This window comes from Pinus tabuliformis, chromosome 4_2, assembly GCF_031772625.1.
Source record: "Pinus tabuliformis cultivar Carrire ecotype Pingquan chromosome 4_2, CPIR1, whole genome shotgun sequence".
Classification (NCBI taxonomy): domain Eukaryota; kingdom Viridiplantae; phylum Streptophyta; class Pinopsida; order Pinales; family Pinaceae; genus Pinus; species Pinus tabuliformis.
Genome location: NC_142304.1, coordinates 441,711,755 through 441,737,647, shown reverse-complemented (window position 1 = coordinate 441,737,647; position 25,893 = coordinate 441,711,755). Strand labels below are relative to the sequence as shown.

The window sequence follows — 25,893 nt, the reverse complement described above, 5'->3', positions numbered from 1 at the left end:
CTGTTTATCTTGAAAAATCTTATATTTATTCTGTACTTTGAGTATATTTCAAATTTATATGTGCAATTCTAGTAAGTGCTGAACAAAGGTAGTGGTTTTCCCTTGCTCCTTTTGTTCGTGTTGTAGCTGGAAGGGGAAGGGAAACAGACAGTTCATGTGGTTCAAGTTTTGAATTGGTGTGTCTATTTGTCAGTTTGGCATTCTTCATCTCTGTAATTGTAATTATGGTGAACATGAACTCCCATATGAGTAGGGCCTACCTTTTTTAGGAAACCTGGGTTGATGAGCTTTTTCCCTTTTGAGATTGGAATGCGGATGTGGTGCAAACTTCGTGCCAGAAGGTCTTGGCCAGTGCACACCCAAGTTGCAACAAACTTGCATCCCCTCTCTCCCCCCTTTATTCCAATACTTAGACACACTTCAGGTATTGAAAAATGTCAGAAACATCCTAAAATGTCTCTGGGATGTTGCCGAATTGAAATTTTGCCAAAAACATTTTAGGTTGTCTCTAATGTGTTCTAGACATGTTCCCGAATCCAATTGCATTTGGGCATGTTCCTGTGCTTCTTGATAGATAATGTTTGCTTGGGGCCATGTAGGTCCTACACAACTCCCTAAAAAACATCCATAGATTTGACTGTTAGTTTTTGTTGCATCGGATGTGTTCTAACCTTGAAATTTTGTGGAGAGGCTAGAATGCATGAGATCTCCAAAATCCATAAATCGTATATGGAAATTCCGCTTAGAAATGACTTAGTTAGATTATTAGTCAGTTTTTAAATATTTCCTAAATCTAAACTTAGGGAATATGACTAATTAATCATAATTAATTAAGTTATGGTGTGAATGTTTTAGAAACTCACACGGATCGACTTCAAGTTAATCCTAGCCATCGATTAAGATCTAATCTTGGTTGTTGAAGTCTCAACAGAGCAGATCAATTTTCTGAGTAGCAGCATTCAGTGGCCGGAGAGAGAGCCAGAGAAATCGAATCAGTGAGAGAGGGGCAAGGGCAGTGAAGTCAGAGGAAGGATTCCAGTTCCAGTGAGTGCATATGCAGAGAGGCAGAGAAGCCATAGTGAGGCTGACGTAGAGCAGCGCCGTAGCCTCTAGAGGTAAAGTCGAATTGTTGGGGAGAAGTAGAATTTCAGTGCTAGAAGCTGGGTAGAGGTTCTAGAGGCTAGGAGAGATGTTTTCCTAGACAACAACTGGTCAAACGGCTTGAGGAGAAGCTGTTCCAAGATGGGAGAAGGAGAAACTGTGCTAGGGTGATGCAGTGACTGCGCAAAGGCAGTTAGGACGGTTCAATTTGAGCTAAGGTTAGAGCTCGAATTTGCATGTGGAGTGAGGAAATTCCTCACTAGATTTTTCTTGCCAGTTTTTCTTTGTAGGATTGCAGTTTCAACATCCAGTTGTACTCATATTATTTCACTGCTGCTTAATACTAAAACCCTCGGCTGCTGCACTGATTTTCCCGAGTTAGGTTTTTCTGGGGACATTGGTCCAAAAATAACTGTCATTTTATGTGTGTGTGCTAGTATTTCTTCTAGCGTTTATTTCTTCCGCAATTTATTTGTGTAGGTTGCAGTGTGATTTATTCAGTGTTTGTTGTAGCAAACAGTAAATAAATTGTTAAAATTAATTTAACAATTAGAAGAAGTATTTTCAGTTGCTGCAATAGGAATCGGGTTTCTGATTTTTCACATGGTATCAGAGCGTAGATGATCAGCTAGAGAGCTCAGTAGCGAAGGAAGAGGGAGTTTCGTTGTTCATTGAGGGGCAGCAGATTGAAACCCCAGAGGCAGTATAATCACCTTGCCCAAGAGGTCGAATTCTTGAGGAGAATCGGTTTTTTTGAGGGAGGGACAAAAAAATCCGATCTCTCTAGATTGAGGGTTTCCAGAGGCAGAGGGAGCAACCAATATTTTTCGTAGAGCAAATCTCTAGCTGGACGTAGTTGTTTTGCAACAATTTGCTAGAGCAGAACTAGCGTCGAGTGGAAGAAGAGCACACATTGGGGGAGAATTTTCCTCAGGGAACTTCTAGTCTCAAGAAGTTCTAATTCCCTTGCAGATCAACAGTTGTTGTGAGTAGTTTTTTTCACTCCAGAAGGGAGTGCGAATAGCCTAGCAACAACTGAGCAGAAGGGAAGCGGAGATTTTCGACATTATCTGAGATGGCCACTACCGGACTACGAGATGAGGACAGGTTGGACAATTGTTAAATTATGGTATGTTCTATGCTAAGAGCAATTTACTTCAATTCTTCTTATTAGCCCAATGTCAATTTCAGTATAGCAATCACATTAACATGAAAGTAAAATGCTGATAGAACATAAATGATATCAACATAAGACAAGCCAAGACAAGAGACACAAGATGTGGCGCTAGCTAGGGACAAACCCCAATGCGGGGAAACCCTTGCATCAGTTCTTCTATATTCTTCAATAATTCAGCAAAGAGAGAGAGAGATAGTACAATATCACAAATCTGTGATTTACAACAACAGTGATGAATACTCGCGAACAACTATGTCAAGGCTGATCAATCAACTCCAAATGTCCTCAAGACAATCTAGGAGAACTCGGTCTCCAACAACAGTAATAGCAACCCCAAAACAATCAATATAATAAGGTCAAACAACAGTCAATATTATAGCATACTGTAGCCAGCCCTAACCAGTCAACGCTGTCACAAATATACCCTCCAACAAGTCAATGCAAGCTTGTCCAGCACTTCGGCTAGCCTAGGAGAGGCTGCCCACACAAATCCGCAGTCAATGTTGCCTATACGCTGGTCAACGCAGTCCTTAACCAATTGTTGCACCTTCTTGCGTCCTTGCTACCCTAACTGCGTCCTCTTTTCCCACATGAGAGCTGCGTCCTCCTTCCTTCGTATACCCAAGAGACAAGGAAAGAGGAGAGATGTGTGGATGAGATGAGTGAACTAATGCCTCAAGGTCCCTTATATTGATATGCCACGTTGGGGTTGAGCTGGGGGTGTGCAACACAATTTTACTTGCTGGCCGACCTTGACAAATTGTCAAGAAATACAAATAAATTCATATTTCCAAGAATACATGTCGGAATCGGATGATTGTTAGACCAATCCTACACTTCTCGACAAGAGATATCCAAGAAAAATATCAGATGCCATAAATAAGATGACCCACATGGAGTTTGGCCCTAGTTGCCAATTTTAACACTCCCTCTCAACTAGGGAGAACTCCATCTGCTAATCCATATGTCTGTCGGTACTATCTCTGCCATCAAATGCACTGCCCTGCACTGATCTACTCTGCTGAACTATGAAGAAGAAGAAATGATCAAGAATGTATCATACCATCCTCTACTGACCCGAAGTCAGTCCCAGATAAAAGAGAGTGTCCAATAGCACTCTTACTGACTCGAAGTTAGTCCCAATGAAGAGAGTGTGTCATACCACTCTTACTGACCTGAAGTCAGTTCCAAAAGAGAGTGAGTTATATCACTCTTACTGACTTGAAGTCAGTTCCAATTTATCCTAGATCAATGTCATCCTAGCATAGGGAGTACGGTAGATACACGATGCATCCATCGGTACTACTATGGTCCATATCCTCATTTCCCTACTCATTGGCTAGATGAGAGGTACTTCCCATGCGTTCCAGACTGCATGGGTAGGATGTCTCAGCAGGAGAAGGATGAACCATTCTTCCTGCCTACATGTCACCACGGGGTATCACAGGGGAAGGCTAGACCATTCACCTTGTACATAGCACACCATTAGGGGAGGGTGAGTCACCCTATGGTCGCTTGTCGCTCCAAGAAGTACCCCAAGCCCCCATGAGCTGCCAGAGCTCAATGTAAGCATCATACAGGACCCTCATAAGAGGGTCTCTCAACGACTCCTAGTCGTTCTCGGAAAGTCAAGAATTTGACCTTTCCTAGGGGCTTCGTCAGAATGTCGACGACCTGCTCATCTGTCCCAATGTGATGGAGCCTTATTGTTCCTCGTTGTACCATATCCCGGATAAAGTGGTACTTGGTATCGATGTGCTTGGAGCGATCATGAAATACGGGATTCTCGGATAAACAAATCCCACTCTGGTTGTCGCAGAGGATCACAGTAGTATCCAATGTATGTCCAAATAGCTCACTGAAGAGCTTTCTCAACGAGACAGCCTCACAGGAGGCCATACTCGCAGCAATGTACTTTGCCTCAATGGTGCTCAAAGCCATCGACTTCTGCTACCTGCTCATCTAGGATATCGAGGCAGAACCCAAAGATAAACAACACCCGGAAGTGCTCTTTCAGTCCACCACACTACCTGCCCAATCAACATCGGAATATCCATGTAGCCTCACATCTCCGGCAGTGTATCTCAACCCATGAGTGATTGTGCCCCAAAGATATCTCAGAAGATTCTTGGCACCAATCCAATGTGAGTGATGAGGCTCAACCATATATTGGCTCAACGTGTTGATTGCAAAACATATATTCGGACGGGAGTTCACCAAGAACATCAATGCTCCTATGAGTTGACGATACTTGGAAGCGTTTCCCAAGATAGGTCCAGCAGCACTACCGCATAACTTCTTGAAGTTAAGCTCCATCGGGGTAGTCACGGGCTTGCAGTCCATCATATCGAATCTCTCCAATATCTTCACCACGTATTTTCCTTGAAACAGGAAAATTTCTCTTGGCTTTTGCCAGACTTCCAGCCCTAGGAAATAGTGCATCAGCCCTAGGTCCTTCATCTCAAATTCGGAAGCCAACTCCCTCTTACATTTGTGAATCAGAGGGTCTGCACCTGTCAGAAAGAGGTCGTAAACATACAACACCAATATGAGAGGCTTATCATCCTCAACCTTAAAGTAAAGGTTTGGATCAGCTTCGCTCCTAGTGAATCCCAACTTCATCAAGTAGCTATCGATCCTCTCATACCAAGCTCGGGGTGCTTGCTTCAGCCCATAGAGAGCTTTATTCAACCTGCATAAGGGAGATTCCCCATTATGAATCTCAAACCCCTTGGGTTGTTCCACATAGACTTCCTCTTTAATCGAACCATGCAAGAACACAGTCTTGACATCCATCTGATGTAGGTTCCATCTTTGCGAAGCGGCAAGGGCTATGATTGAGCGAATAGTGGTGTATTGAGCAACAAGTGCAAATATCTTATCATAATCTACACCTTCCTTTTGAGAGAAGCCTCGAGCAACAAAGCGAGCCTTATATTTTTCAGCACTCCCATCAGCTCCATGCTTTATTTTGTAAAGCCATTTCGAGGTGACAACTGTTTTGTCCTGGGGTCTGGGGACCACATCCCAAACATCATTCTTCATGATGGACTCATATTCCTCATTCATAGCATCCTTCCATACTTTATGCTTCACGACTTCTTCGAACGATGAAGGCTCATTTTGAATGATGGTGCTCATAATGGTCAAGTATCCCTAATACCTAGTCGGCTTCTTACTTTCACGGAAAGTCCCTCTGGGTGCAATATGTCCTTCGACATCATGAAGTGTCCCCCTAAGCCATGAGGGCCTCTTCCTAGGAGAGGAAGGCTCTTGCAAAGGGGTATCAATAGGATCCATAGTTTCTTCCACATCGTGCATCGTCTCATCTTCCTTCTCATTTGACTTCCTGGTGTCAACTTCTTTACCTTTCCTTAGAATAGGAAGATTGTCAACCTTGCTAAGAGCCATATCTTCGTCAAAGGTGACATCATGACTTATCTAAACTTCCTTTTGACCAACCACATAGATTCTATAGCCCGCAGAATTTTCACTATAGCCCACGAAGATTCCCTTCTTTCCAGATGCACCCAATTTGCTTCTTTTCTCTTTCGGCACATGAAAATATACGTGACTTCCAAAAATTCTAAAATGAGAGACATTAGGTTTCTTACCAGTGAACATCTCTTCGGGAGTCTTGGAATCCAACACTTGATGAGGGTATTGGTTTTGAACATATAAGGCAGTGTTCGCAGCTTCGGCCCATAGAAACTTTGGAAGCTTTTGATCGTGGAGCATGGAACAAACAACTTCCAAAATTGTACGATTCTTCCTTTTCGCCACACCATTCTGCTCAGGAGTGTATGGTGTTGTGGTCTCCCTCTTAATGCCAACTTCTTTGCAAAAGTTATGAAACTCATTGGATTCATACTTGGTCCCGTTATCAGTCCTTAAGTTCTTGATTCTCTTCTCGGTTTGATTCTCGATCAAGCCCTTGAAGTGACGGAACTAGGAGAACACTTCATCCTTCTTTTTCAAGAAGTATATCCAAGTCTTGCGAGAATAATCATCTGTAAAAATGAGATAATATAAATATCCTCCCAAAGAGTTCACAGGCATCATACCAGATATGACGGAGTGAACCAATTGCAAAATGTCGGAGGTCTTGCTATGGCTTGAGGGGAATGGTCCCCTTTTGAGCTTTCCTTCGGCACATCCTGGACATACACCTTCATGCTCTACTTTGTACTCGGGCATCCCTGTCACCATCTGTCTCACATTGGGTAGAGCCTTATAATGAAGGTGGGCAAACCTCCGGTGCCATAGTTCAGACTGAAGAGTTGTGTCGCAAGACATGACTCCCAACGAACTTCCTCCAACTTGATATAAAGAGTCAACCCGAAACCCAAGAGTGAAAGCATCTTTAAAATTCTTCTTCCATACACGTACCTTGCCATCAATGAAGGCCACCTTGTAGCCTTTGTCTTCCATTACCGAAATGGACACCAGGTTCTTCTTGAGATCAGGTACATATAAGACTTCTTGCAAATGGATTGTGTTACCCTGATTTAATTGAAGAGTAACATTCCCTACACCCTTTACGGGATAGGTGGAATTGTCTCCAAGAATAATCTCCAAGTTTGTTTCCTTCTCTATCATATTAGAGAGAGCTTCCTTGTAACTAGTGAAATGCCTTGAGGCACCACTATCAATAAGCCAATTGCCCAATGAGTCCGAAGGAGAGGTAGGGGAGAGGGCCGATATCAAATAATATTCATCTTGCTTATTGTTAACAACATTTGATTCATACCCGGAGTTCCTTACTTTCTTGGAGGGTTGACCACTTCCTTGATTTCCGGCATTCCTCTTTCCTTTGCCATTGAACTTGCCATTCCTTTGATTGTGGTTGGAGTTGCCCCAGGAGTGATTTTGATCATCATCATGTGATGAGTCCTTTCTATTTGGACACTCCCTCGCATAGTGGCCAAATTTATTGCAAACAAAGCATCTTCCGTTCCTTCCACCCTTCAGATCCAGTCTTTCCTTTGAAGTGACCTTGACACCCAGAATTATTTCTCCTTTTGGCATGAGAGGAGAGAGCAGTGGGATTGCCTTTGCTTGAAGGCATTTCTTGCTCCACCATCCTTGTCTCTTCTTGAATGCATCTTGCCATCAATTCCTCAAATCCCAGAATTCGATCGTTGTTGAGAAGAGTGGTTCTAAATACATACCATTCGGATGGGAGCCCTCCAAGAGTAGTGATAGTCAGTTCCCTGTCAACAATGAATTCTCCAATCGATAGGAGATCATTCTTTATCTCATTGATCCTTAAGAAGTAGGATTGAATATCCTCGTCCTTGCCCTTCTTAATATCCTTCAGCTTATTTTTGAGGAACAAAACTTGATTTGCATCACTAACTTTAAACAAGCTTACCAGTCTATCGTAGATTTCCTTGGAGGTGTTCAACTCGGAAACGTAGGCCACTAGACACTTGTCAATTGAGTCCCAGATGATCTTCTTCACTTTGACTTCACCCTTAGTGTACTTGTTCCTTGTAGCAACTAGTGCATTTGATGGAGGCTCCGTAATTTTGCCTCTCACATAGTCCAACACTTCCTTCTCTTCCAATGTCAGATCAAGAGACATCTTCCATCCGTGATAGTTAGACTTCTCACGGAGCTTGTCTTCGGCGGGGAAGTGTGATGAGGAACCCATGAAGCCTTTTGACTTTTTCCAACTGTCTTTGGTGATTGCTCTTGCTCTTGCTTGGGCTTTGTCTTCACCTCAACTCTGATACCATGTTAAATTATGGTATGTTCTATGCTAAGAGAAATTTACTTCAATTCTTCTTATTAGCCCAATGTCAATTTCAGTATAGCAATCACATTAACATGAAAGTAAAATGCTGATAGAACATAAATGAAATCAACAGAAGACAAGCCAAGACAAGAGACACAAGATGTGGCACTAGCCAGGGACAAACCCCAATGCGGGGAAACCCTTTGATCAATTCTTCTATATTCTTCAATAATTCAACAGAGAGAGAGAGAGATAGTACAATATCACAAATATGTGATTTACAACAGCAATAATGAATACCCTCGAACAACTATGTCAAGGTTGATCAATCAGCTCCAAATGTCCTCAAGACAATCTAGGAGAACTCGGTCTCCAACAACAGTAATAGCAGCCCCAAAACAGTCGATATAATAAGGTCAAACAACAGTCAATGCCACAACATACTGTAGCCAGCCCTAACCAGTGAACGCTGTCACAAATATACCCTCCAACAAGTCAACGCAAGGTTTTCCAGCACTTCGGCTAGCCTAGGAGAGGTTGCCCACACAAATCCACAGTGAATGCTGCCTATACACTAGTCAACGCAGTCCTTAATAACTTGCTGCACCTTCCTGTGCCCTTGCTGCCCTAACTGCGTCCTTCCACAATGATGCCCTAACTGCATCCTCTTTTCCCACGTGAGAGCTGCGTCCTCCTTCCTTTGTACCCAAGAGACAAGGAGAGAGGAGAGATGTGTGGATGAGATGAGTGAACTAATGCCTCAAGGTCCCTTCTATTTATATGCCACGTTGGGGTTGAGTTGGGGTGTGCAACACAATTTTACTTGCTGGCCGACCTTGAAAAATTGTCAAGAAATACAAATAAATTCATATCTCCATGAATACATGTCGGAATCAGATGATTGTTAAATCAATCCTACACCTCTCGACGAGAGGAATCCAAGAAAAATATCAGCTACAATAAATAAGATGACGCACATGGATTTTGGCCCTAGTTGCCAATTTTAACAACAATGCTTCCAACTATGTCATATGGAAGGCAAGGATGTCCTTCCTTCTAGTGAATATGGCCTGAAGCCATATATAGATGCAGTGGTAGTTATCCCCACGGATGCAGATCAGCTAAAGGAGTATAGAAAGGAGATGGTGAGGGCGAAGAGATTGATCCTTGATGGTGTTCGGAATCATGTTGTATCACACATAACGACCAAGGGAATGACCAAAGAGATGTGGGATACGCTTTCCACGCTGTACCAGGGTACTTCCGAGCATCGAAAGATGTACTTAGAAGAAAAGTTGAGATGCACGGGATGCAGAAAGGGGAATGCATAGACCCTTTCCTCACCAGGATTTAGGAGATCTGGGACCAACTATTAGCTGTTGGGGCAACGTCTCAACCCACAGAGCTAGTGCGATTGACACTAAATAGTGTCTCAGAGTAGTGGCAGGTATTTGTCCAAAGTATCTTGGGTAGAGAACCCTTGCCAAGGTGGGGACAGGATGTGGGCCGATTTGCAGCAGGAGGCGCTGAGACGAGACCTAGTGAAGAACTCCATCAGTGGCAACAACAACAGATCGAAGCAGGTGAAGGAGGAGGAGAATGTGGCCCTCGCATCAAAGGGTCCCAGTTAGGGATAGGGGGAGCAACGAAAGAAGGACCTATTAAAGGTCAAGTGCTTCAGATGTGGTGAGCTTGGTCACTACAACACTCGGTGTCCTCTCAGGAAGAAGGACAAAGAGGAGAAGTAGGACCAGTGGGCAGCTTCAACAGAGATCAATAGGCTGTCCTTCAGGTTGGAGGAAGACTTCGCCATGTTTGCTGACATACCTCCAGGAGTGAGGTGGGGTGACTTGGTTTTGTAGTCCTAGAGTGCTACAAAAGGGCAGGATTCTTGAGGAGGTCCACCTCTTGAATCAGTACCTTACTATGGGTGCCCACAATATTTCAGTAGCAGGATGGATCAGTGACAGGAGATGCAGTCAGATGCGAGAGTGACAAATGTAGAGTTTAGTTGCAGCCAGATGTTGGGGAGCGTAGCGCAGAGTTGGCAACAGTACAGAGTCAGCAGCAGCGCAGATGCCTAAGTGACAACGCAGATATTAGCAGTAGTTAGAGACTCGGGTGACATGCATTATACTGATCACAATTGATTCAATATTTAGGATGCTTCTCAGTTGCAATTGTTGCAGTTGCAGCAACAACAGATGGAGAGGAAGTTGCAGTGCAGATGTAGTGTTGGCAGCAGTTCATCAGAGTCGACAATGTTCATTTGGGGTAGCATTGGATGTGCTCTAGCCACGAAATTTGGTGGAAAGGTTGGGGCACATGAGATCTCCAATACCCAAAAAGCGTTTGGGAAGATTCTAAACAGTTCAGGAGATATTAAAATAATTAATATTTTTAATGGAGTCCCTAAGTCTAAACTTAGGGAAAATAAAATATTAATTTGGATTAATATGAAACTGTGTTAGAATGGTCCAAAAGACATGGATCAAGCTAGATCTAATGTTAGCCGTTGATTAGGGACTTAATCTCGGTTGTTGATATGTCAACAAGAAAAGTTTAAGGGGAGGCTTGAAGGTCACTTGGAGAATACACCAGAGTGATCAGTCATTCTATTCTCTAGAGTGGGGTTTGCTAAGAGAGATAGAATTAGTGATTGGGAGATGCAATTGAGGGGCATTTGAGTACAGAGAGACAGAGAGGCAGAGATAGTGCCGGGAGAGCAGCGCAGTAGCCAAGGAGAGTGACGCAGAGCCAGCCAGGGCTCACGCAAGGCCACGCAGAGGCAGTCGAGAGCTGCGCAGAGCCTCAAAGAGGCCAGCATTGCTGACGCAGAGGGCCAGAGGGCTGACGCAGGGCCTCCCAGGGCTGATGTAGACCCATCCGGGGTGACGCAGGGCTAGCGTGAGGCAGAGAGGGGTTGACGCAGTCCAGAGAGAGGTTGACGCTGGGGTTTTTGGGGCAGATTTATGCTGAGTAGTTGCCGGAAGGATTATCAGGGGTTTCAGCGAACAGATTTGTTAGAAACTGAGAGGTATTATTGCCAAGGAAATTCTCTGTTGGGTAGGCCAGTTTCGGCACCCAGATTGTACTCTGATATTGCTTAATAAGAAAATTCTCAGATAGCTGCACCGTTTTTCCACATTGGGTTTTTCCGGGGACATTAGTCCAAAAATAATGGTGTCATATGGTGTGTTTGTTTCTATTTCTTTTAGTTGTTGATCTGTAATATGTTGAGTATGCACTAGTGTTTATTTTTAGTATTTACATTGTAAATAACTTGTTAAGAAAAATAACAAGTAGGTAGGAATAAATCAGATAAAGTGCATGGAGGGTTTCTAATTGAGTAAACTTAGAAACTTCAACATGGTATCTGAGCGTGATTGCAGATCACAGGAGGACTAAAGACATCAGGGGAGCGGAGCAATAGCAGCAGAAAACAGCTGTCTCGAGGTGACAGAAGTTGTTTCTAGCAGAGCAGCAACAAGGGAAGGGTGACGCAGTGCCTGCGTCATCAAGGGTGAGCCGAGAAGAGGTAGCGTAGAAGCTAAGGAGGCAAAGGGAGCCTCATGCAGAGCCATGCAGTAGCTGGGAAGGCTGACGCAGTTGGCTGAGGAGGTAGGATTACGCAGAGCCTAGGAGCTCTCACCTTCAGGTTGCTGGGGTTTAGAAGGCTGTGGGAATATTGCAGAGTGGAGCTGGTGAGGTACTGTAGTTAGAACAATACTTGACAGAGCAAGGCCAGAGGAGTTGCTACCGAGGGTTTCTAGCCGAGGAACCCGGATCAGTGGTGCGGTTGCACAAGACGATTAGAGTAGGGAGCATCTTGACAGCGGCAGAAGGATTTCCAGAAGGGAAATCAGGACTGAGAGGGAGTCCAGAAGAGAACTTCTAGACGGGAAGTAGAGACTTAGAGGAGTCGAATAGAGAACTTCCAGGAGGGAAGTAGAGGAGCATCATGGCACTACACGGAGTAAGAGACCAGGATAGACTGGACGGAGCGTCAAACTTCGCAGTCTGGAAGGCCAGAATCTTATCCGTACTTGACAGAAATCGTGTCAAGAACTTTGCCTTGAAGGTAATAGCTATCCCAGTCGACCCCAATGATAACGACAAGTACGAGGAGGTAATGGCGAGGGCTAAGAGCATCATCCTTGACGGGGTCAGGGATCATGTAGTACCAAACATTGCCGAGAAGGAAACGACATATGAGATGTGGGAGGCTCTCAAGAAATTGTACCAACATACTTCTGTGCAGAGAAGAATGCTACTTGAGAATCAATTGAAGTCGTATCAAATGAAGAAGGGAGAATCGATTGACACCTTCCTCAGAGGACTGAATGAGATCCGAGATCAGTTGATTGCTATAGAAGCCACGCCGGATCAGGAGTTGATGGTGAGGACAACCCTGAATGTTGTCTCAGAAGACTGGGAGGTATTTGTCCAGAGTATACTGGCTAGAGGGACTCTCCCACCTTGGGACGAGATGTGGGCGGCTCTTCGCCAGGAAAAGATCAGACGGTAGTCGAAGACGGGTAGCAATAGCAAGGGGATCAAAGTCAAACAGGAGGAGGAAGATGTTGCCATAGCATCTCAGGGAAAGCCAGAAAAGCGGAAGAAGAAGGATTTCTCCAAGATCAAGTGCTTCCACTGTGGGGAGTTGGGTCATTATGCGACCTAATGTCCAAGGAAGAACAGTAAGGGAGAGTCTTCTAAGACTAAGGCAATGCCAGCAAGGGCAGAGAAGGAAGTTTTGACAGATGATGACTTTGCCATGAGTGCACATGTGCCACTTGAGCAGAAGTGGGTAGACATTGAGCTGTAGTCAGGTGGACTACAGATGATGAGGGGCAGGATCCTCGAGGTACCTAGCCTCTTGGATTATACCTTGCTATGGGAGCCCCGAAGAGGAGTAGCAGGATTGGCTGAGTCGGGTAGAGACGGATGCGGATTCGGATGGAGCGGCATAGAGAGCTACAGTGAAGGAATCCCTAGACAGCGCAAGGCTAGCAGATTGCAGCAGTGCGAGAGGCACATGAGTGTTGCATCAGTGCAGGATGGCACAGAGAGGTGTGCAATGGTGCGAGATGCGGAAAGTTGTTGCAGCAACGCAGAGGTCAGAAAGGGAGCACTTGTCAGCGGCAAAGGGAGCTTCAACGTCAGTGGTTGTTTCTAGCCCAACAGGGAGGTCAGATTGGGAGATCAGTTACTTACTTCTCAGTCACTGAGTTGCAGTGCAGCAGTGGGCAGCGCGATGCAGCATGATGAGAGGAGGTGTAGTGCGGATGTGTTAAAATTGGCAACTAGGGCCAAACTCCATGTGGGTCAACTTATTTATGGCAGCTGATATTTTTCTTGGATCCCTCTCATCGAGAGGTGTAGGATTGATCTAAATATCATTCGATTCCGATAAGTATTCATGGAGTTATGAATTTATTTGTGTTATAAGACAATTCGTCAAGGTCGGCCAACAGCCAAATAAACCCCACATGTGCTCAACGTTTTAGTATAAATAAAGGTGGCCTTCAAGTCATTTCAACACACTTGGGATCTCTTCCTCTCTCTACTTGTTTTTGTGTTTTAGTAGGAGGAGAGATCCTAAGGAATAACGTTGCCCTGATCCAGAGGGCAGAAAAGCCGGAATTGCCGGAAAAGCCGGAAATGCCGGAACTGCTGGAAAAGCCAGAACTGTCAGAAAAGCCGGAACTATCGGGACTGCCGGGAACAACCGGAACTGCCAGGAATAGCCGGAATTGTCAGAACTGCCGAAACAGCCGGAGCATGTGTCTCCGAAGGAGAGCAGCATGCAAGGGACAACTAACTAACATTGGGACAGTTGTATGGTACTTAGCAGCAAATACACCAAGCATGCAATGTTACAGCTAGCATACAAGGGACAACTAGCATGCAACAACAAGCATGCTAAGGACAACAAGCATGCTAGGGACAACAAGCAAGCAAGGTGCAACCAACACATAGGTCAGGATGGCAATATGGTGTAGCAATTGCACATAATGCAGTACAGTGATGGGTACAATCATGATTAATGAAGCGTGATGAGATGCAACATAGTGATGGTGGGTGTAGCGCGGTGAGGTGCAACATGATGACGAAATGCAACACAATGATAGGTGAAGGAGTCATCTTGGAGAATTAGTTGAAGCAGCATGTCTTCAACTGATCTCATGTATCATCTTATTAGAGATGATCTATGCTCTTGTCTAGATAAGTCAAAGTGTTGACTTCTGTTGTAAACGTACTATCTCTCTCTCTCTTTATGTGCTAAACTATTGAAGAACATATAAGAAGAATTGATCAAGGGTTTCCCCACTTTGGGGTTTGTTCCTTGGCTAGCGCCACATCTTGTGTCCTCTTGTCTTGGCTTGTCTTCTGCGATTTATGTTTATGTTCTATCTGCAGTTTACTTTAATGATGATGTGATTGCTAATCGGGAAAAGATATGGAGCTAACTGTGAAAATTGAAATAAATTGCTCTAAGCATAGAACATACCTAAAATTAACAGGATGCAGTGCTAGGAGAAAGGACCAGCAGCAGCACAGATGCAGAGGGAGCTGTCGTACAGATGTAGCAGTGGCAGTGGCATAACCATGGACAACAGTACAGGATGCAACAGTGCAGAGGATGTTGGGCAGGAAGGCCTAGCATCAACACAGGTACCAATGCCGGATGATCAGAGTAATACTCAGAGAGGAGTATTACTAGAGCATAGTCCTCGCTAAGAGGGAGTGTTGATTTGGGGTAGCATCGAATGTGCTCTAGCCATGAAATTTGGTGGAGAGGTTGGGGCACATGAGATCTCCAATACCCAGAAAGCGTTTGGGCAGATTCTAAATAGTTAAGGAGATATTAAAATAATTAATATTTTTAATGGAGTTCCTAAGTTTAAACTTAGGGAAAATAAAATATTAATGTGGATTAATATGAAACTATGTTAGAATGGTCCAAAAGACATGGATCAAGCCAGATCTAATCGTAGCCATTGATTAGGGACTTAATCTCGGCCGTTGATATGTCAACAGGAAAAGTATAAGAGGAGGCTTGAGGGTCACCTGGAGAATACACCAGAATGATGAGTCATTCTATTCTCTAGAGCGAGGTTTGCTAAGAGAGATAGAATTAGTGATCGGGAGATGTAGCTGAGGGGCATTTGAGTACAGAGAGACAGAGAGGCAGAGATAGTGTTGGGAAAGCAACGTAGTAGCCAAGGAGAGTGACACAGAGCCAGCCAGGGCTCACGCAGGGCCACGCAGAGGCCGCTGGGAGCTGCGCAGAGCCTTAGAGAGGCCAGCATTGGTGATGCAGAGGGCTAGAGGGCTGACGCAGGGTCTTCCAGGGTTGACGCAGACCCATCCGGGGTGACGCAGGGCCAGCGTGAGGCAGAGAGGGGCTGCTGCAGTCTAGAGAGAGGCTGACGCTGGGGTTTCTGGGGTAGATTTGTGCTGAGTAGCTGCCGGAAGGATTATCAGGGGTTTTAGCGAAAATATTTGTCGGGAACTGAGAGGTATTACTGCCAAGGAAATTCTTTGTTGGGTAGGCTAGTTTCGGCACCCAGATTGTACTCTGATATTGCTTAATAAGAAACCCTCAGATAGCTGCACCGTTTTCCCACATTGGGTTTTTCCGGGGACATTAGTCCAAAAATAAAGGTATCATATGGTGTGTTTGTCTCTGTTTCTTTTAGTTGCTGATCTGTAATATGTTGAGCATGCACTAGTGTTTATTTTTAGTATTTACATTGTAAATAACTTGTTAAGAAAAATAACAAGTAGGTAGGAATAAATCAGATAAAGTGCATGGAGGGTTTCTAACTAAGTAAACTTAGAAACTTCAACAGGCAACAACACAGATGCAACACATATCAGAGTTGCGCAGTGGTTGGTGGGCAGCAGCAGCCAGACATCAACAGCGTGACAAGAGATGATGCAAAGACAGGGGGTTGCTACAGGAGGCGACAACTCTAGAACACATTCCTCGCTAAGAGGGAGTGTTAGTTTTTGTTGCATCAGATGTGTTCTAGCCCTGAAATTTTGTGGAGAGGCTAGAATGCATGAGATCTCCAAAACCTAGAAATCATTTTTTGAAATTTTGCTTAGAAATGACTTAATTAGATTATTAGTCAGTTTTTAAATATTTCCTAAATCTAAACTTAGGGAATAGGACTAATTGATCAAAATTAATTAAGCTATGGTGTGAATGTTCTAGAAACTCACATAGATCGACTTCAAGTTAATCCTAGCCATCGATTAAGATCTAATCTTGGTCGTTGAAGTCTCAACAAAGGATTATAAGAAGAAGTTGATTGGGCTTGGAGAAATTACTTGTGAAGTTTGATTTCCTAGTATATCAATTTCTTGAGTAGCAACATTCAGTTGCTAGAGAGAGAGCCAGAGAAATCGAAGCAGTGAGAGAGGGGCAGGACAGTGAAGCCAGAGGAAGGATTCCAGTTTCGGTGAGTGCATTTGCAAAGAGGCAGAGAAGCCACAGTGAGGCTGATGCAGAGCAACGCAGTAGCCTCTAGAGGCAAAGTCAAATTGTTGGGGAGAAGCAGAATTTCAGTGCCAGAAGCTGGGCAGAGGTTCCAAAGGCTAGGAGAGATGTTTTCCTAGACAACAGCTGGTCAGACGGCTTGAGGAGAAGCTGTTCCAAGCTGAGAGTAGAAGCAACCATGCTAGGGTGACGTAGTGACTGTGTAAAGGCAGTTTGGATGGCTCAATTTGAGCTGAGGTCAGAGCCCAAATTTGCCGTTGGAGCGAGGAAATTCCTCACTAGATTTTTCTTGCCAGTTTTTCTCTCTAGGATTGCTAGTTTCGACATCTAGTTGTACTCGGATTATTTCACTGTTGCTTAATATTAAAACCCTCAGCTACTGCACCGGTTTTCCGGAGTTGGGTTTTTCCAGGGACATTCGTCCAAAAATAACTGTCATTTTATGTGTGTGTGTGCTAGTATTTCTTCCAGCGCTTATTTCTTCCATCTAGAGCGTCTTTGTTGATGTATTTTTGGTTCAAAAATGTATTGTTCTAAGTGTTATTTTGGTTATATGCACTCTTATTTGCTATATAAATAAGAACTTTTGCATATTTGTGTATAAATGGTTTGAATTCACATGGATGCACGTGAATATTTACATTTTTCTTTAAAATTTGAATATTTTATGTGTTTTTGGTTGTCTGGGATTTTACCGATTCCGGTCTGGTTCCGACCTGTTCCTGGTTCAGAGGGATTTCTAGTTCGATTGTCACTTTGGTTACAATAACATTGGTCTGAAGTTTGAACCAAAGGGAACGTGTGTAAATTCTTGTCCAATGTTTCTTCCATTGTTTCCAACAATTTTGGAAAGTTATCGAGATTTAGGTTGGAGTTCAGCTGGAGATAAGATTGTTTTATTAATGTCCATAGGGGATCGAAAGAATAGATCAAGGGGACTAGAGAATATAACTAGTGAAAACCAGAGTAAGATAGGATGACCCAAAAGGGTAAACCCTAGGAAAGAGAGAGAGCCACAAGGCTGCATTCTCTCTCTCTCTCTCTCTCTCTCTATATATATATATATATATATATATCAATCAATCACTATGAGGGTACTGTCAAGGGGGATTGGTTGGATGATCTTGGGAGGAGCCCAAAAGCAGTTAGTTAAAGTTCTCCTAGCATTTGAAGCCAAAAAGAAAAATCCAGTAATGTGTCTACTTGCCCAACTTGGGAAATCAGGTAGCTCTGTGCCAAAAGTGCCAAAAGTAGGTATCTTTGTGTGTCCTCGTTGAAGTAGGTCATTTGTCTAGAATGGGTGGGTGTACATTGTCTCACCAATTTGGCATTGCCTGCATCCAAGACTAGGAAGTCCAAATGATTCTTAGTGCCTCCACAGGCCAATATAGGTTTGGGGGGTGTTCAAATTGTGGGGTAGGGTATGGATAAATCTTGCAATGCACATTGTCTATGAGTAATCACCTTGAGTATGAAGAGTGCCAGAGACTTCTGATCAGAATAGTGGAAGAAGGTAGCACTTAGCAAGCGACCCTCCAAAATCACGATATAGGCAATGATATTACTCCCAGATCTCATAATGTTTGGGAAATTCAAAAGTGAATTGCTCCTTAGTCTCAATCTCTTGTAGGTGGTACAATTGACTAATCCTCTCCTTCTGTGGAATTTATTGACTCACTTGGCCTGTCGCTGGTGAGGTAAAACCTCAGCTGGTAAAGTGGAATCCTGAGTGCAATGATCCCAAGTGTAGTTGGGACAGAGAATGAGTCTGTCCTCTAATTGTAGGAAGTGTTCATAATAGGACATCTTAGGGCCAATACTGTGGGAGTTAGAGATCCGAGTGACCTAAATATATTGCTTGTATATGTCATTTGTCTACCATTTAGGAGGTAGTGGTGTTAAGGAAATAAATGAAAGGAGGGAGGTGATCAATAGAAATGCTGATGAACTGAAGGAGAGAGATGCAATGCTTTCATTTCCTTCGACAATATAATGAATAACTTTTTAATAAAGTACACACAAATGATCAAATGTCAAATTAGAGCATTGTTCAAAACTGAAGAAGAACAGTGAAATTGCATAAATAAATTAGAAATGAAGGTTGGACAAAATTGTAATTGGAATAGAGAGCGAGTGCCAAAAAATAAATTTATTTATTAATTAAATAAATGCAACGAAACCAAAATTACAAGATATGGAGATAAAGTAAACTGAGAGTGAACTTCTTTATTGGGTCTCCATGAAACAGTGTCTCGAGAGATCTTTCTGTTTTTTGTTTTCTTTGAATCACACGTCATTGATTGTGTCAGAAAAATAGATTTGAGGGATTGGCTTCAAATTAAAGTCATTAGTTAAAGAGTTGTGGCAAGGCAGGGGCTGTCAAAATTGCATGTCTAGATGGCAAAATGTAGTTCATGTCAGGAAAAGAGAATTTGATGGCAAAAGTGGTAGGACTTTTCTGCATAGAATCGGTAATGCCTATTAACACTCTCCTTTCTTCCCCTCACTCTCTTAAGTTTCCTAGGGGATTTTATACATACATCGAGATTTAAGATGATCGTTTAGTTGTTTTTAATTGTCATGGAGAGGTAAGTAGTTGTAATCTATTTTTAGGGAATTGTTTTTATGGAGTCTGGGAAAATGTTTTCCGTGATCTTCAAATTGGCAAGGTCTAGTGGTGAAATTTAGAACAGCCAAGATCCAAATGAACTTTTCAATATAATAAGTTGTTCCGAATGGTGCCATTGAGAGGTAAGTAGTTTTAGTCAATTTCTAGGTAATTGCTTTGATCGAGTCCAGGAAAATGTTTCTGTGATGTCCAAATGAGTAAGGTCTAGTGGTGAAATTTAGAATAACAAAAATCGAATTGAATTTTTCAATATAATAAGTATACATGTTAGTCAGTGATACTGTAGGAGTAATAAATGATGTGTCAAATCTTTTATTTGTCAAGCTAGCATGCATGTTATACCAAAGACAGTTTTGTTCCATAATTATTTGAAGTAATTCAAGTCGTATTGCTCACAGGCTGTGTTACCAGACCAGCTGGGTTTGGCTCAGACTCACAGGTTAAACCTGGCTCCCCCACTGAAACCAATCAAGTCAACATGTGGCCAAAGTCAAACTTGTGGCTGGTGAGTTTGAGCTTGCAGGTCAAATTTGGACCTGTGAGTTCTTGGTGAATTTTTTATGGGTCAACAAATTTGCTTGTGGAACTGTCAAAAGACACCCTGGCCACTGGCCTTCGCTAATAACCCAGAACTCAAACTTTGTATGGGCCAGGTTATCTCTGTGTCTGAGTTGAACTCTTACTCCTTTTACTTGGTGAGTTTTTGTCAAGCCAAGTTTTGTAACACTTGTCATAGCCAATAAAATTATTCTACGAAAATGTTTGACTGATGAATAAAACCATTAACTGCTACCATTGGTTCCTTCACGGTGATCACTATCTCAGATGGGGAGCCATCCCCTTTCTCTCTCTCCCCTCATTCTGCTTCTAGCCCCCGCATGCATTAACATCTACATTGTATGGTCAGCATGGTTTTGTATCTTCATTACTTGTGTTCCTATGTACTAGTTAGCTCTTTCTCTGCTTTTAGTAGAGTAGTGATGGGAGCTGCTTTTGCAATCCCACTGTGTATTTGCTTTGGCTGTACTTTTTGAGTCCCATTGACCAACTTTGTGATAGCTCGTTTGACATCTATAAAATAGTTTTATCTTTTATCCAGTTAAATACTATGAATGTCTGGCAGCAACACCACTACAATGAGTGCATAATATCTATACACCGTATAGCCTCATCATAAATTTTTAGAGTCTAGAGAGTTGGGCATGTGTTTCTAGCTCCCTCTTCTTAAGTAGCATGTTTTTTTGTTATTTTCTGAACCAATATTTTCTTATCCTGTTTTTTGTACTGGCATTTTTGTTCTTACATAACTATTGGATTTTATACTGACAACTTCGTGGCTTCATGGCAAAATTCCATATTTCCAAGTTATATAATTTTAGGCTACTGTGGTGAGAAGTCATGACAGTTAGTGACTTGAAAATTATGTTATTTTTAATAATTTGTTTTCCAAGATTGTTCAGTGAGTAGCACTCTGAAATTCTATAGTAGATGAGTGATTTCCAGTTGCATTTTCTAAGATACTTAGTATATGTGCCTGTGCTTAACAAAGTGTGTACTTTTCATTAGTCCTTTGTTGTGATTCATCAATCATGGTCTTTTATATGTTCTTTATTAATAGTACTCTTTCGTTTGACCTTTCCCGTGCATAGGGATCAACTTGTGCATCCATTTCTACTTATCTTAAATCACTTTCCTATTCCGGATACAGTTCTTCACATCCAACATTTTCAGTTATATTGTTTTTGCTTCTTAGAAGTTGTTTGATAAGTAGAAACTGAAATTTCATGCAGCTTGTAGCTACTTCATAAGTGCAAAAATGATTGTTTTCATTGTTTCATTGGCTTTGGCCATCTCTCTTCTATTCCTGCATGAGTCGGGATTGTATATTCAGAATTTTCATTGGTTTAATTTTGTGGACTGTAGAGGCAAGGGGCACAGCTAGTTGTTCTTGAAGGAAAACACCGACATGTGTGGGAAAATGCATGGCGTGAATCTTGCTTGGACTTGCATCTAATGTCTGCTGGAGCTGCACAGGCGATGCTTCTTGCTTGGCTGCTTAGCATCCGTTCTATCTTGTTTGAAGGGCGTCAGCTGCCAAGATTATTAAGGTATAGTTGTGATTTTATCTGAATCTTGTTTGTCATGATGAAATGTTTTGTCAATAAAAAATGAAAAACTGGTCTCTTCGCTCTGTTGTAGTTTGGTATGATATAAATCATGCATCCATTCATTTGGCTCAATGTGAAAATGTATTTATTGTTGTTTTCACCATTATGCAAATGTAATTTGAACATATGTCTTGTGCAGTATCTTAACCGGATGGGGAAAGCATAGTAAAATTGCTGGTAGTAGCACCCTAAAGCGTGTTGTTGAAGCGCTTCTTGTTGCTATGGGCGCTCCCTTTCATGTTGCCAAATACAATGAAGGGAGATTTACATCTACAGGACCTCTTGTGGGGGCTTGGTTGAGGGAATCGGGTACGTTTAAGTTTCTCGTTCTTCAGGATGAACGAGAAAATCCAGTGGAGATCATGGATCAATTTTCTAGATTAAGGTTACATTCATCGTAGGGGTTAAGCTTTTTGATGTCCCAGCTAAATTTTTGGTCGTTTGGTTTCTTTGTTGGACAAAATTTTATTGTGTCTTCACATTATATAGCGGTTATGTTGTCCTTCAGAATTCAATTAAATAATGGGATTAATATCTTATGAACATCAAGATATTAATCCATTTTGTAAATCAGTTATTTATTGTCTGCAACTAATTTGTATGGAGGTTGTACATAGCGACTTAAATTAATATCTTGTATTCATTTGATTGGGTTACTATCTCGCATTCCTATAGAGGGATAATATACTCAGATTTTGGGCATCCACTTAGAAGAATGAATGTAATTAATTGAAATCCAATTTTCAGTGTGGGGGTAAAAAATGGTGGTCCAATATGAAAAGGCAACAATTAGTATTAAGCAATACATGAAAAGCCCAATGTTAGGGTCCACTCTCATTGGTGGAGGCATCCACGTCCTATGATTGCAAACTTTTTTTTTCTTTAGAATTCTTGATTAGATACCCAAGTCTGCGACACTGACATTTTCCCACCTTTCCTAAAATTTTGGGGTGTCTCCACTTGTCTGCCATTGGCATTTCCCATTACTGCCTCTCGTGTCCTAAACTTGGTGACACTTTTGGAAAAACCTATTAAAGCCTTCATTTCACAGAGCTAATTATGTTAATGTACCAATTTGTTTGTAAGACTATGCTTCCATATAACGATATGTTAAGCTTTCTGTTAGGGGTAAGTGTAATTAACTTTGGCTAAAATGGAGTGAAATTTGCCCAACCATAATGTGGCCAAGGATAAAAGTTTTTTCAACACCTGGTAACATTTATAAGATCAATTTACCCGATAATATCGTGCAATGTAAACTCATAAATGGCCCTATGATGAAGATAAATATTTTGAAATGGGAATATAATATCATGCAATGTAAACTCATAAATGTCCCTATGATAAAGAGAGAAATATTTGAAATGGGAAAGTAATGGTAAATTCTTTTGTCAAAAGATGAGTTTATAATTGTAAATTCATTTGTCAAAAGATGAGTTTATAAGTGTTATCCCTGTTAAAGAACCTTGCTAATCTATGTAGAGAGCTTGATGTAAAGTCACCGCTGGCAAGGCATTCAGAAGTCCTTATGTATTGCAGTGATGAAACATTTATCCATTATGGAGGTTGGAAAGACCTCACTCCAATCTAGTTTCAACTGTGATTTTTCTAAGACCAATTAAAATGATCCATTTTGAAAAGAAAAATTATTTAAGCTGAAATATTTTAGAATTCTGTACACTTTTAAGTTTTCATGATTAGGGAAATGTTCCATGGCTGCTATCGAGTAGGGCTTCTAAATATTTTCCAAATCTGACATTGCATCATGCTATTTACATGGATGAGCAAGGTTTTTTTCACCCCCTGGTAATAAAAATTGAAGTCCTTAAAGCAGAGATATAAAGCTGTTGAACAGTCGTAAATTCAAAATGGAATACACATGAATTATTTTAAATAACTTGGAGGATGCTAGTGATAGTTGTATCTCATTTCGAACCATCCAATTGAGATAGAACAAACTTGCATGACATGGAAATGATCCCAAAATATTTTAGAGTTATGCAACTTTGTTTAATGAAGACTTTAAAAGTTGCATGTGTCCTATAGTCTTATGTAGGTTTTCCCAATCTTGCAATGACTTTGTCCTTCAGATCTTCAACGAGAATAAGAGAAACTGTTAAAGTTTGGAACTGAATTTAGGAGGTGAGAAAGTCTAATCTTGGCAATATAACATTTTTCCTTCATTGTTTCATCCAAGGCTTGCGTTCCTTTTTCTTTTTCTCAAAAAGTGAATATTTGTAATTTATGAATCCCATTTTTAGGTCCTAGGAGTGGAACGAGGGTTGTCCAATGTTACTTAGTAGTGGAAAAATCAAAACAAATTAGAAAGTCCACACTAGGGTATCTTGGAAGGCTACCAAAACAAAGGCCAAGACCACTGAACTAGTCTTTTGTTGTGATTTTGAGATGATATCTATTGTTGTATTGGGATCATAAACGCGTGAAAGCTTGACCAAATTTAACAAAAATGAAGGGATCGCCAACTGTTGTTTTCCTTCTGACAACTGTAGTTAAGGCTAGAGCTGATACGCCCTTTGCATGCTATTCTTCTTCAAATATAGTTGGGTTGGCAACTGATTGTTCCAATAGCAGCTTGATTTGTTTATCCCATATCCCTTATACCATGGCAAAGGCTTCAATATTTCTAGAATATTCACAAATGCAAATGAACTTTTTTCTAATCACAGCGAGTTTGGTGTCAAGTATATCCAAATTTTCTTGATTTTCAAAGGAATTGCTCCTGGTTTCTTTCTAATTGCAAGATCTTCTTCCCTAGGCTAACCAAAGCTAGAGGAACTTTGTGTTTGGGGTGACTTGCTAGAGTAAAAGTTTCTATGCAAGTATGTGTGGATTGAGTTCTGCATGTTTGTCTTGGTTTGCTTATCTTGTGTTTGTTCAATGAGGTGCAAATAAATTGTAACATGATGAGAAATATTAGATACATTAATGAAGCATATATATTATTTGTTCTTTCACAAAAAAGGCAATTTTGGGCTTTTCACCAATTTGATGGTAGGCTTTATCCATGGCTAACACATTTATATTTTTACAACTCAGGTGGTATATTCCTTTTATGACACTCTGTTTGTATGTGACACTACTCCATTAACGTTCATTTCCCTCACATTGATTAAAATGACCTACATAGGTTCCATTTTTCTTAAACAACATAACATACACTTGATACATTACAACCATTTAATGTTTTAGTTGTGGCCATATCAAAATGATCATTATCCTCGACAACCATCCCCATAAGACTCTTTGCAATCACTCATGTTGCAAATTACAATGACCTTGTTCTAGGCATATTCTCTACTACGAAAAATTTCTCCCATGCTCAAGATTTAGACTAGTCAATGGGTGCCCCAAAAATCAAATTTCTATTTATGTGAGATGCATGCTCAATAAAACCCCGACCCCTTGACTTTTCCAATCTGCATCAAAGTGGATTATTGTTCTCTCTATTGCTTTGAAAGGTTTCCTCCATTAAGAAAGAAGCCAAGTATTGGCTTCTGTGACCATGGAGGGGATCAATAATTAATAAATAGAGTTGAAATGGGCACTCTTATTCCTTGGTAGATGGGGACATCATCCTTTCTAAAGATTAAAGGAGATTGAAATTTACACTTGCTCTTTAAATCTTTTCTAAAGATCTAAGGGAGATTGAAATTTACACCTATACTCTTCAAAATCAATTTTGACCTTGTTGCACTCAATTTGTCAAAGTTCCAAGGAAGCATAAGTACAATTTTTTTCAACAAGATCAGATGATCTATCAACACTCTTATGTGTCATTGCAAATCCATTCTGCAGGTAATGTAATGTAAATGATTTTAGCAAGACCTTGAATGTATGTAAAAACTTAGTTAAGCCTATTATTTTGGCGAAAAGTTTCATTTTAGGAGGTTTTTCGTCTTACTGACTCGTGTGTTTCTAAAAATAAATGGTTGACAAAGTTTTTTCCTCTAGCCTCACCCCAAAGCTAGGGTGAAATTCTTCGTTAAAGTCCTAGGCGAGTCCTAGTGTTCTAGTCGAGTCTTATGTAAAAGTGATTTGAGAATAATTTAAGTTAGTTGACCAAATTATTTTATTACAAATCACTTGGTCTACTAAATCATATTGCGTCGCAAATTGAATATGTTTTTTTAGGGTCTAAGCTGAGCAGGTATCCCCCTTTTGAGGGTTCAATTGTAAAAAAGTCTCATGTAAAAAATATTTTAATGTATGGTCCCTCATACTTAGACATCATGGTCAAAATATTAGAGGGTGGAAAACATAATTAATCCCTTCAAATATCAATTAATTAAATTTTTTCGCAAAATTAAATTAAAATCCTAAGCCAAAAATTTAATTAATTAGAGTAAAATTAAGTTGTCTTAGGAAAATTAATTCTCTAAGTGGAAAAATTAGTAGGTCTTAAAGGAATTATTTTTTAAAAATCTTCCACCAAAAGAATATTGTATATTTCAAGAAAATTTGGACCTTTGGATCTTGGTGGTTAAGTCAAAGCCAATTTTTTGAGAAAATTAATTCAAAATAATTAATTTTGAGTTAATAAAAATG

The 25,893-nt window shown here is 41.2% G+C and overlaps 1 protein-coding gene across 1 annotated transcript in view; it reads left to right on the top strand.

Annotated features, from left to right (window-relative positions):
- LOC149169859 (pentatricopeptide repeat-containing protein GUN1, chloroplastic-like) overlaps positions 1-21,986 on the top strand; it is an 85,082-nt gene extending 63,096 nt beyond the window's left edge. The window contains exons 4-5 of the mRNA XM_089428838.1: positions 21,083-21,267; positions 21,467-21,986. Coding sequence (XP_089284964.1) covers positions 21,083-21,267; positions 21,467-21,728 — 447 coding nt within the window. The 3' untranslated portion in view covers positions 21,729-21,986. The remainder of the gene's footprint in view (positions 1-21,082; positions 21,268-21,466) is intronic.
- The last annotated feature ends 3,907 nt before the right edge of the window (positions 21,987-25,893 follow it).